The sequence below is a fragment of the Leuresthes tenuis genome, unplaced genomic scaffold (assembly GCF_036924035.1).
Source record: "Leuresthes tenuis unplaced genomic scaffold, fLeuTen1.0.hap1 SCAF_5, whole genome shotgun sequence".
NCBI classification, from domain to species: Eukaryota; Metazoa; Chordata; class Actinopteri; order Atheriniformes; family Atherinopsidae; genus Leuresthes; species Leuresthes tenuis.
In genome coordinates, this window is record NW_027325359.1 from 9,021,164 (window position 1) to 9,033,752 (window position 12,589).

The 12,589-nt window shown below is 45.8% G+C and overlaps 1 protein-coding gene across 1 annotated transcript; it reads left to right on the forward strand.

Annotated features, from left to right (window-relative positions):
* Positions 1-297: 297 nt before the first annotated feature.
* rgma (repulsive guidance molecule BMP co-receptor a) lies at positions 298-11,999 on the forward strand. The gene is made up of 4 exons (XM_072385808.1): positions 298-811; positions 4,385-4,500; positions 6,516-7,021; positions 8,993-11,999. The coding sequence occupies exons 1-4, from the start codon at positions 798-800 to the stop codon at positions 9,692-9,694; spliced, it is 1,338 nt and encodes a 445-aa protein (XP_072241909.1). The 5' UTR covers positions 298-797; the 3' UTR covers positions 9,695-11,999.
* Positions 12,000-12,589: the final 590 nt, after the last annotated feature.

A 12,589-nucleotide genomic window follows, 5' to 3' on the forward strand; every position in this document is an offset into this window, starting at 1 on the left:
GATGTGGAGCAGAGAAGCAGGCCCCTCCTCACCAAACTTCAGTAGAATGACATGTGTAAGCAGTACTGACAATGTGTGGATTTTGGTTTCAGCTGATTTTATGGGGTGGAAAATATTCAGCTAATTTCTGTTTGGCTTTTCAGTGCAGTTGCGACCTAATCTGCCAACCCACTTCTTTCCAAAGCGTCTGAGAGAAAAACTACGAGCAGTGTGACCGTGTGTGTGTGTGTGTGTGTGTGGTGGGGGGTGTGGGGGGGTTCTGAGATTTCGGGCTTCCATGCGGCGTCACGCAGAGTCGATCATTGTCTCTCTCACACTTTCTAACTAGCCATTTCACAACATCCAGACAGTGGATTGGGGCTGTACGCAGCAGCAGCAGCTTTGCCCTCAGGGTTCTTTTCTCTCCCCGTCGTCGACCATAACTAACAATTTGGATTCGGCACGCGGATGAGACCAATTACAGGACTTAATCTATCATAATGTCTCCTTTCCGATCGGCTGATAGTGAAATGAGTGAGGCTATGGCTGAGGGGATCCGCGTCCGCAGGGTGCGAGAAGTGTATTTTTAAATAACTGAGCACTTTGATTTGACTGCAGAGCAGACTCGCAGAAGCTGATCGCTAGGCATCATGTACAGGCTGGAGGACTTTACACTCAGAAAGCCGCTGAGTGCGTTTGATTTCGGATTACTGTGACAGACTTCTCAAAGAGGAGATTTTTTTTTAGGAGTCTGCTTCCTCTCGCTCCTGTTCGCTGTCCTCCGGGTTTCTGCAGGACTCCAGAGTCGCGGAGAGCCCATGCAGCCGCCAAGGTTGGTCGATTCTTGTTTGTACGAGACTAAATTTCAATGTATGCATTATTGCACGAGTTTCTTTAACTAGACTACAGTCAGTGTTGTGCTTTCCATACATGTCTACCTCCAAATATCCCTGTTTTTCCATATTTTTTTCGGCTTTTCTGCAATAGTAACAACCTGATCCACCAGTGTCACTCAACAAACTGCAACTGTACAAACTGTATTTGCATGCTCCACTTCTAATGCATACGGAAATACGCTGCTTTATTCACTACAATTCCTGGATTTATCATAGTAACTAAAAAAATATATGTAACATGCATTGCATAAAGGAGGATTTTCTCCGGCGCAGCGCAGCGGGACGAACGCGCCTGTTGGATGAAGGTTTTCACCTTTTAAATCCTCCATGCCTGACAGCCCCAATTAGACCAATAACCGAGCTGTCCATAAAGCTCAAATTTAATGACAGGTTTGCTTGTCCTCATAAAGCCATGTGCGTTTGTGTCATGGTTTGAGGCTTCATGTCGGAGCTCTTAACAAGCGCCATCTGTTGGAAAAGAGGGCCTGTCGAGGCAGATCTACAGAAAATGACAATTTAACACTGCTCGAAACGCACAACACCACCCCGGCACATTACTTACACTTTAACATAGGAAGAATCACAGTGTCTAAGCTGTGCTTGCCGTTGTTACCCAAACAACACACATTAACAGATGATTTAAGGGATGTAAAGCAGCTTTTCATGAAAAAAAGAAAGGTGATCACATTATACCCACTGGATGCATGGATATGTTTAATTATTATGTCATGCACAGCAAGTGGAGGGCAGAGTCAGACAGATGTTTCTATATAATCCCAATTGATAAGATTTTATTTGCTGAAATCAAACTGTGTGCTGATTAGTGTCTCTCCTACATTATCACTTTACAGACAAGAGGAGGTCTCAGCCTATACTGCTGTCACCCCATGAAGTCGCCGTGACAACAATTAGGGCCATGGCGACTGATCATTTTCATCAATGCTTATTTTGTTCATCTGTGGAAAAACATACCACACAATAGTTTAAGAACAGAAACGCTGCAGTCTTCAAATAGCTTGATTTGTCCAACAAGCAGTGGACAAGAATTCGTTTTCCAGTGACATAATCGTGAGATTTGGGGAAACTGGAGCCAAAGATGGTTTGAATAAAGGATTCAACCACTTGAACCAACTGTCAAAATGGCCAACACCTTTCAACTGTGCAAATTGGACATAGTGGCACAGCTCTGACTCGAAGTAGAGATGTCCCAACTGTGCGAGTAGCAGCAAACTGTGTAGAGACGTGTGCAGCAGAGCACAGCATACCGCCTACTCCTTAAATCTGATGTAGAGATGCAAGTACTCTGAGGTTTTTCCACCCTGCAGTGGACCCCAACACTTGATAAAGACGCCTACATCAAAGCCTTGGGGGTGTTAAAGGACAATTTCATTTCGGAGTTTGCTGCAGCCACAGTATCTCTGCCACAGTCCAAAAATATTCCACAATTCATCAAAACATTTCAGCGAGCAGCTTAGACCTTTCAGCTGCGCTCATTCATTTCAGATGTGAAAGCTTGGCATATTACTGTTGGAAGTAAGTCTGTACAGGGCCACCCTTGTTGAAAACATGTGTAGGCTCAGACCTCATTGTACATGAACATATCCATCACCCACGAGAGGGACAGCAACCACAAAGACATTCACCACTATGTGGAAAAATACTGTACTGCCAGCCACAAGCCCGAGTGCGCAGCCATCCGTCAGGTAGTATTTAGGGTTAAATGGCAATGAAAGGCAACAGTAATGTGGTATTTGTGAAATTTAACTAAAAAACAAAAGTTTTTAGTGGAGGGGAACAACAGCTGCATGCTCTTTTGAGGAAATGTTGTAAAAATCCATAAACCTGCAAGCGAAACTCATGTTCCAAGTAAAAACTCTAAAGTAAACAAACGGCAGGGATTCTATCAATCAGGATGAAATCCATTCTCTTATGGTTCTTCTCATTGATTCAGTAATGTGAATGTTAACCTGTTCATGCCTACTGGGCTCGAGTCTGCTTACTTCATAAAAACTGGGTTAAACTACAACAGGTTAATAAGAAGAATGTTTCCCTATAGAGCTGGAGGTGTCATCACAAACACATAGTTCATGCTTACAGTACTGTTCTGGGGTCATTTTTAGTAGTTTAGCAGTCTGAAGACAAGCTTACATCACACCACATGTACAATTTAATGCTAATTCTGATTATTAAAAAAAAGATTAAGGACAGATAGCCTTTCAGCTAATGAATAGTGTGAGTTTTGAGGTTATTTTGTGTTTCTACTTCACATCAAGGAGTGGCATTGGCTTTTTTTTTGGGAGGGGGGGGGGGGGGGTTGTGAGCTCATTGCCTCTAGAATTATAGCTGCGGCCCTGTTTCTTTCTGAACTTGGAGTGGCAAAAGCATTTCACTCCAAAAGCTTTAATTCCAGTATCAGACTTTCTTTATATTTACCTCCCTACTTACTATTTCTATAGTAGTTTTAACAGGATCATGCACACAGACAAAACGTTTAGCCCTCTGAAGCGAAAACAGCTTGATATTTTATCGTCTAAACTGTTATGATACAGCTTTACGTCACGTTTCATGCTAAACTAACTGGGGCTCTGCAGACCTGATTTTCACATCTCATCGACTAAACCATTTATCCAGGAAATAACTAGCTAATCATTCAACGAAGGAGGCCATAGTTAGTTGCACCCCTATTTATCTATTGATTTCTTTTGTTGTTGTTGTTGTTCTGTTCCAGCATTCACTGAAATGAGCTGTTAACATTGTGGTAAACATTAAAGCCCAAGGTGTTTTATAGCTGCATTTATCCAAATGGAAATGTTCTAGATGTCTTTGGCACCAGTTTGCACACATGGTCCACAGCTGAGGCCTACCAGAGAGGTCAGTTTAGCACCGTTTAGCATAGTTTAGACTAGGTGTACGTGTCGCAGGGTATATAAAGTCTGTGTGAAGTGAAAGTGAATGGACGTGATTTTTTTTTCTGTTTTTCTCCTCTATCCTCGTGTCTCCTCGCACTTGTTCAGTGGAAGCTGGCTCCTTTTTTCCCCCATTCCCCCACAATGAAGTTATTGTGTTGTATGCATCAAAACAAGCCTTTCTTACACATGGTGTTGTGGACGACCACTTCGTGGGTTGTTAAAAGTCGAACAAGTCCGCATATTGAGGTGTAATGTGAGACTTACAGAGAGAGGGGGGGGTGGGTTGTAAGGGGCAAAACGGGCAGCCGTGATTGGTTCAGTGTCCGCTGGCCCGCAGAGGCTGCGCCTCCTCGGCACTCCCTCCGCAGCCTGCCGAGCTCCGAGCCGTCCGCGCTGCACTCAGTGCCGCCTGTTAACGCTGCCGGAGCCGCTGCGTCAACTTTCATACCGAAGAGGGCAACAAAACAGCGTCTCTCCGGGCAGTGATGAGAAGACGGGGCTCTGGCTTCGGAACTCTTTCGTGTTTTTTTCTCCAGCAGGGCTGTCGGAGGCTCCAGCTAACTCTTCTCCACTGTTTTTTCCTTCATCCAATGTGAGCAGGGAGAGGAGTGAAGTGCGACCCCGAGCTGGATGGATGGTTATGGGGGAAAGAGGGAGACCCTCGGCGCTTGAAGTTTGCAGAGTCCTCGCCGTGTTTTTCTCGCTTTTCCCCACCGGTAAGACACACACAGCACCACTCTTAAAACCTTTTGCTAAAATCACAGCAGGCACGCCTCACGCCGACACACTGAGGATAATGTTAACTAGCTACAGGTGAAGTTGCAATCACAACTTAGCGTTAGCTAACTTGTAGTCCTTCGCGATGTTCGCTGTTTTATTGCTTTTTGACCGTGGCCACCAAAGTTGTCCGGCTCAACTACTGCTTATTCAGCATTTTTTAGTTAAATTAACAGTGAAGCATTTGGTTTGGTCGTCCAGAGTTGTTTTTGTTGGGGTCTGCAAATGGGTTCAAATACGGGTAAACGTGCTGTAATGCGACGGGGCGATCCGTGATAAAGATCTACTAGATTACAGCGATTATGGTGGTTTAGAGCTAAGCTTTAACCCGCAGGTGTTTCCACCAAAACTTTGGGGAATTCTACAGTTCCACATCACTGGCGATGATTGCTCTTGCCGTTGCATCGTAAGTTGGACTAGTTTCGGTAGTTTTCCCTTGTTTTCTTAGAAAAGGGTATTCTCGGGGGTGCTGCAGCTCTCCAACGTCGTTGTTTTTTGGGGGTGGGGGCATGCTTCAGCATTTCTTTTGCTCGTTGAAAGCAACTACTTTTTTTAATTATTTATTTAATTTTTTTTCAACGTTTACTTTATTTTTGCAGTTCTGTAACGAGTGTTTATTGATCCGGTATATTTGAGATGCCACAATGGGAAGGCAGCAGTTATATTTCGAGTGGGGACCAGGGTTGGGTCAGGTTACTTTAAACCTCAGTTACTTGCTTTTCGATTGGATAACCCCCCCCCCCCCCCCAAAAAAAAAAATCACATATGATCTGAATGCCTTTTGGTTGCTTTCAGTCCAGCACTGAACGTGCTACACCTTGTTCTAGATTGATTTTATTCTGGTTCAGTCATCTCAAAACATTCTCTGTGGAAATTAAATGCGTTTTGCAATCTCAGCATTTACGGATGGGGAGCTGATGAGGAGTAAAACTTGCTTTAGTGGAGAATATTTGAAATCCGGCGTGGATCAGAAAAACAGGCGGGCAGAAACGGTTCCAGCTGTACTGTCTTTGCAGCCATATTTTAAAGATGGCATCGAAATGTGATCAGGTGATTTCACACCTTCCCTGTTAACCTGGGCTTATTATAGCCACTCCTGTCATAAGGTGGCGGACTCTCAATTGGATATCATCTTGTTGCCACCCAGGACTGGAGGGAACGCCTGAGTCTGCTCACTTTAAACCCAACCCCCTTATCAGTTCCCCTCTTAAATCCCGTGCCGTCAAACAACAAAGTGATAACGTGCTGATAGTTGAGATCAGATTAGTTTATTGCCATCAGTTGAACAGTGGTAGTAAGTGCAGAGGGGTGCTGGGGTTAGAGAGAGCCACAGATTTCAAGAGTGGGACTTCAAAGTGTTCTGATGTGACTCTCCCCCTCCTCGAGACAGTTGGCGAAACAGCCTAAGCAAATAAATGCTTTATTAGACGAAGGTGATACCCGTCAGACACGGTGTTGCAGCGAGTGTCGCATCTCAGAAATGTTTGAGGTGGTTTTTTTCTGGGGGGGGTGTTGCTGAGAGTCAGTCGGAGGGTGTGTAAAAGCTGGAGATCTGCACACTAGCAGCGTTATTTATCAGTAAAAGTGCAGATTAGGATCCAGATAGAAGTCACCGGGTGTGAAAGGGAAGTACAGCGCTCTATAAATAGCATCATGCCTTACATCCAGGCTGATGCTTGGATCTGCTTTTTGCTGGTGTTTTTCTTTTAAACGTGCTATGACGCTCTTCATTTCTGATCAAAGGCTATCTAGATGGTGGACAAATTAAAGTGCGAATGAGATAATATGTGCAGAGGTCTTGGTTGCCGTTTGTCATATTGGTGGATTTATTTTATTGTATGTGAGAAAGAAGACAAGGCCACCCTTTAGCAACGCAGGCTTAAAGAGAAACAGTAATGGCTGCCTGTGCGTTCTCGTGGCTCTGCTCATATGCTTTCTGATTCCACCCTGACAGTGAGTCTGCAGTGCAAGATCCTCAAGTGCAACGCCGAGTTTTGGGCCTCCACCTCAAACCCTGGACCGGAGGAGGAGTATTGTGCGGCGGTGCGAGCGTACAACAGCTGTGTGCGCCGGACGGCTCGTACCTGCAGGGGTGACCTGACGTATCACTCCGCCCAGCATGGCATAGAGGACCTAATGAACCAACACAACTGCTCCAAGGAGGGGCCGACATCCCAGCCGCGCGGCCGGACCCCGCTTCCTCCTCCTCTGCCTCCGGTCCTGACCGACAGCCAGGAGCGCTCCGATGGCCCGGAGGTGTGCCACTATGAGCGCAACACAGTGCCGCCTAACTACACCCACTGTGGCTTCTTTGGAGACCCGCACCTCCGAACCTTTGGCGACGACTTCCAGACATGCAAGGTGGAAGGAGCCTGGCCGCTCATCCATAACAAATACCTGTCTGTGCAGGTGACCAACTCCCCTGTGGTGCCAGGCTCTTTAGCCACCGCCACCAGCAAGGTGAGGATCATTCTGTTGTTCCCGTGTGCTTGTTTGTGTGGTGGAAGCAAATAATCAGCCAACAAGGCAGTCTGTCTTCATTGAGTGCCAGTGTTTTGTTTTGTCTGACCTGCAGCCCGAAACCCGAAGGATGTCGGTTCATTACGAGCAAACTCAACCGGGATCTCATGGGCATTTCTGCTTAGAAAAAGAACATTAATGACGACTTATTATTTAGCAACTGTTGACAAATGTCTCAGGCAATTGGTTCCTCTGGTATGCGGTCAACAGAAAATGATCCAATGCAATTATTAGAATCAGTCGTGGGGCAAAAATGCTAAACATGCTCCAATATCTGAAAGATGGAGCTGCTTCTATATTTAGAATATCGCTCGTTTAAAAAAAAAAAAAAAGCTTGGGAACTAACTTATAGCCTTCCCTGTTTTTTACAAAGTGGTTGAGCTTGTATGCTTTATCAGAATGGGAATCACTCCGTGTTCTGTGCTTGTGCGAGTCTCCTCTTTCATGTGGTCAGAGCTGCAGCGGGGCTGCTTCTCTGTCAAGCTCGGGATGCCAGTTAGCGTTTGGACGACAACAGATGAAGAAGTCCAACCCAGCGCGAACACGTCAGGGATCCTGATAAGCCTTAGAAATGGCATGCTGCGCCAGAGCTGCATCAAATGTTAACACAAGGCTTCATTTTTCACTCCGGCTCAGCCCAAAGTGCAGTTTCTCTGCATAAAACTGCAGATACTCCTCCCCCCACATGATGAGATATTTGCTTTCATATCTTTATCACACATGATTATCGTTGTTTTGTTTCATGGTGTAGTGGTTAGTTTGGATGGCTGCCACGTCTTTCGGTAAAAGTTGGGGTCATGAGATAAAGTTGGCCCAGATCTGGCAAAGCTGAGGATCATAACTGAAGTGCTCAGATGAAGGTATAAGAGGACTTTGTCCTTAATCACGTTTGTAGAAAGCGCAATTTTCTGTAATCAAGGATTTCTTAATGACAGACTTATTAAGCATTTTTTTTACTTTTATAGTCATTCCTTTTTTTTTTCTATGTTGCTATTCTTGGAGGCGAATGAGACGGCTTTTTTGAGCCCGTGATTCTGGACAAAGGGAAAACAAAGCGGCGGCCTGTGCCACCTGTGCAAACAAGGCCCTTCTGGTAAAAGATCTGCATTAGCAGAGCGCCGTGTTGGTCCACTGCTCTCGCTGCAGCAAATAAAACCCGTCTTCGTCCTAATGGAGCGATAACAGAGGCTTCTGCCTTCTTTTTTTTTTTTTATTATTTGCTCTTATCAAATGGTTCAGAAATGAGCCGGGGAGAAACAGATGCTAAAGTAGACGGGTAAAGGGCAGTGAGACAGAACTGGTGCAACACATGAGTTGTCAAGCTAATAGAGAATTCTGCAGCCCCCCTACTTCCTGTCCTCTGTCTCTAACAAGCAGACACCAGAGTCCCCTTGGCTGTCCTCGTATTGCTGCTCTGACAATGGCTCATTGGTGTCCCATGAAACCAAGCTTGGAGAGTCCTGACCAGTCTCCCTTAATTAGCCACAGAGTATATCGCTGTGTCCTGGCCCGACGCCACTCCCTGGAGCATAGTTCTGGGGGTTCACAGGCAGGTTTTTCAGCGCTATGAATGGATCGTCTTTGTGTCTGCAGACTGAGGCCTGATTTTACATGGCCGGGACTCATGTTTTTTGAGGGCGTTTACCTTGGCCTCCCCCCATGTTGAGCCAGCCCTGAAATGCGACACTTAAGTGGGGTAGTGGGGGTAGACGGCACATATTAGCACCAACTTGTTCCCCATTGCACGAGTAAAAACACTTCCCTTTTTGATTTTCATGTTTACATTCACTGGAGTTTACTAAGATTAGGGACTCAGTGCGCGAGCTGAGACTTAATGTGTGGAGTATGAGCCTGTTACAGAGTTTTTGCATTTTTTGTGCTGATAAACTGTATTTTTCTCTCCTCCCGCAGCTGACAATCATCTTCAAGAACTTCCAGGAATGTGTGGATCAGAAGATGTACCACGCAGAGACAGATGAGCTCCCAGCTGCGTTTGCGGACGGCTCCAAGAACGGAGGCGATCGGTACGGGGCTAATACTCTGCGAGTGGTGGAGAAGGTTCCCGGGCAGCATGTGGAGATCCAGGCCCGATACATCGGAACGACCATCGTGGTCCGGCAGGTCGGGCGCTACCTAACGTTTGCCGTGCGGATGCCGGAGGAAGTTGTGAACTCAGTGGAGGAAGGTGACAACCAGGACTTATATTTGTGTCTCCACGGCTGTCCTGCCAACCAGCGCATCGACTTTAGGAACTTCAGAGCTCGCGTGGCGGAGGCCCACAGCGCGGGCCGGACCAGGAGCAGCACCGGGGCGCACGGCTTCACTTACCAGTCTGCAAAGGCCAAGTGCAAAGAGCGGCTTCCAGTGGAGGATCTGTACTTTCAGTCTTGTGTGTTTGATCTCCTTTCCTCTGGAGACATAAACTTCACCATGGCAGCCTACTACGCCTTTGAGGATGTAAAAATGCTGCACTCAAACAGCAAGAGATACCATCTCTTTGAAAATGATGCTCTGAGCAGCGCAGCAAAGCGGGGAAGAGATTTACCCTCAGCCTCCCTCCTCAACCTCCTCGCCGTCTTATTGTGGATTGTGTGTTGTGCAGTTCGCCTTTAGTTTGTTTACAACAATACCCTCGTGTTGTGTCTGTCCGTGAGTGTTAGAGCACCATCTCTGTCATACACCGGCTCCTCGCCCCCGCTCTGGCTCTCTGGGGCTCGCCTGCCGGCCATCTCAGCTGTGAGTCTCGTTTTCAGTCGTGTAGCTGTGTCCTGACGTCAGCCTAATGGAGGAAAAAACAACAAAGGAAAAAAAAGAAACAAGTTTACCACTCTCCCACCTATCATCACATGTATTCAGCTGGTTCATTGGAGTGGTCTTTGAAGGGAGCAGCAGTGAGAGAGCCCCGCTACCCCAGAGCTCAGGGTATCCACCTGGGATTAAATCCCACATTCTCATCAGGGCTGCATGCCTATGGGAAGCCGGACAAGATGATCTTTTGCAGAAAGAGGGGTTTGCTGATCCTCCCTCCCCTGATCCGCACGCTGGTGCAAAGCCAATGAAGCTCTCCGTGGCTCATGTGGCAAAGCAGGAGGACCTGACAGGGGCTTTTGTTAACCTTAGGCCAGAAGCAGCTCTATGTTTGATTAGTTTCCAGCTTTGGAAAAGCCTGAGCCTTTTGGAGGAAGCACCCAGCCAAAAGGATGTCAGAGCAGCGTCTCCAGTTGTCTGCTGTGGAGATTAATGGGTCATATTGTTAGGTTGTGTGTGTGTGTGTGTGTGTGTACGTATGTATGCATTAGTACAATATGTGTGCCGAATCCAGCATCTGTGGTTAATTTTGTGTGTTTGTGGGCGCAGGAGTTTCCAGAAATGAGATTTAAGGAAGAAAAAAAAGAAAGAAAGAAAGACAGAACCTCCAGTGGGAGAAGTCTTTGCCATGTCTTTGTGTTGCACCCAAACTTTCAGAAATACAAAAGACGAAGCGTTCCAGTCTGTTCAAACAGGCTCCTGCAGCCAAACGGCAAATTCCAGCGGGAACTAATGAAAATGGACTGTTTTCAGCTGCACGTCAGTTCCAGTGACACGGAACCGTTCCCTCCATTGTTTGAGCTGACATGTTGATCGGTGTTCGTGTTTTGAGTCTGTTGTGTGAATATAGCGAACAAGAAAGCAAAGGAACAAACTTCGATGGCACTCTGAGCGCGTACAGAGTGGCAGGTCAGCCAATAAGACGTCGGGTCTCGGCTGGACAGCGGTGTAAGTACAGCTGGTTTCCGCTGTAGAGATGCCACCTCGAGTCAGTTCAGCATTTCTACACTCGCAGTGTGCTGACCGAGCTCTCTGTGAGTAAATGATAAGCATATGTCTGTAAATGTGACTTCATGGCTTAACTCGTTGCCAAAGAAACACGCTCTTGTGCCAACATTTGCCTAACAGCTGAATCTCATCTTTCAGATGGTTTGACAAAAAGGTGAAATCCTTCACTGTATATAAGTCGTGTTTTGTGGGTTTACTTTTTTTTTTTTTTTTGCTAAGCTGATGAAGTACAGTAACGCATACTGTAAAAGCAAAACGAGTCCGTCTCTGCAGTCTCACCTCGACTTCTCTTGCGTTTCGTGTCAACACACGCTCCTCACTGCGAGAGCTTTGATGCTCGGCTCGGTATCTGTCCTCCCCGTGGACGCCGTTACCACTGGGGCCCAGTGCTATGGTCATTTCTCCTTTACACTGAAGTGTGTGGCAGGCCTTACTACTGCTATTTGGAATACATGTCGGTGCAGTTTGACAAGAACAACAACAAAAGACAAAAAAAATAATAATAATAGTCCTACAAACAGATGATTGTGGTGTTGAATCTTGTGTTAATAGATGTAATTTGTATTGTGTGTTTCACAGTATATTGTACATGTATTATGTGAGATTGTACATACGTTTTTGTGCATTGTCGAGTTTAAATTTGTATATCACCAGTTGTGTTGTGAATTTATCACTCCAGTTTTTGTACATGAGATGTTTTACTGAATGTGAACCCTTTTTTTGTTTTTTTCTTCAAAAGGGATTTATTTTATTTTTTTTCAAAAACATGAACGCCGCAGAACAGATTATTCCTCGTTACGGTTGGTTTATTTTAGAAGTAAAGACGTGTTTTGTTGCACATCACACCTTGGAAGCAGCCCACCTTCACTAGAACGGAGAAAGTAGGAACAGTGTGGCGTGGCGTTCATGTTCTTGAGTCGAAAGCACTTTATTATGTTTTGCATTTAGCTCTTATTTTGTTCGACGTGCGATGGTTTGAAAAGAATAAAACGTAGCTGAATTGGGGGGAGCTCAAACGCTGTTGTATGTAAATCTAATGTGGTCCCTCGTGCCCGCTGTTTATAATGTAAGTTATTTATTGAATAAAAGACGGTGTCTTGTTCATGAGCTGTCCCAGCCTCTCGTGCTGTGTTTTTCTGATCTGCGGTGCTGCACTGCCCCCTGCTGTACGAACGGGGGATGAACGGGAGCAGATTCTGGGGGAACTGAGCTCCTCTTTGACACGAGTTGAAGACTCCCAATAAGAAGCTGATTCAGAGAACTTTGCAGGAATCAGCTGCGAGAGACTAACAGTTTGTATTAACATGAATATCACTGATGCACATGGAGTACATTTATGAACCAAGTGATTGAACCAAGTGGGATCAGCTGACTGGCAAGGTAACGTGGTGCTCCTGTTGATCGCTGATTGGTCCCATTTGACTGTAAATGGCAGTTAACCAATATTTACGACCACTTATGGTAGCTGATATTACTTCGTTATGCAGGCTCAGGTCCAAAAGACTAAATATAGACACGATTTGTACTGGGACGGAGCCATTTGAATCAACGCCAAAGTGGAAGTAGTCAAACTGACGCCGAGTTTCTGCGTAAAGCAGGTAAAGGTGATCAATTCGTTCCCTAGATAAGAAAGAGACACATTTTTAGCCGGACGAATCTTAAATTTTGAGACGAGCCTTAAACTCGAGGAAT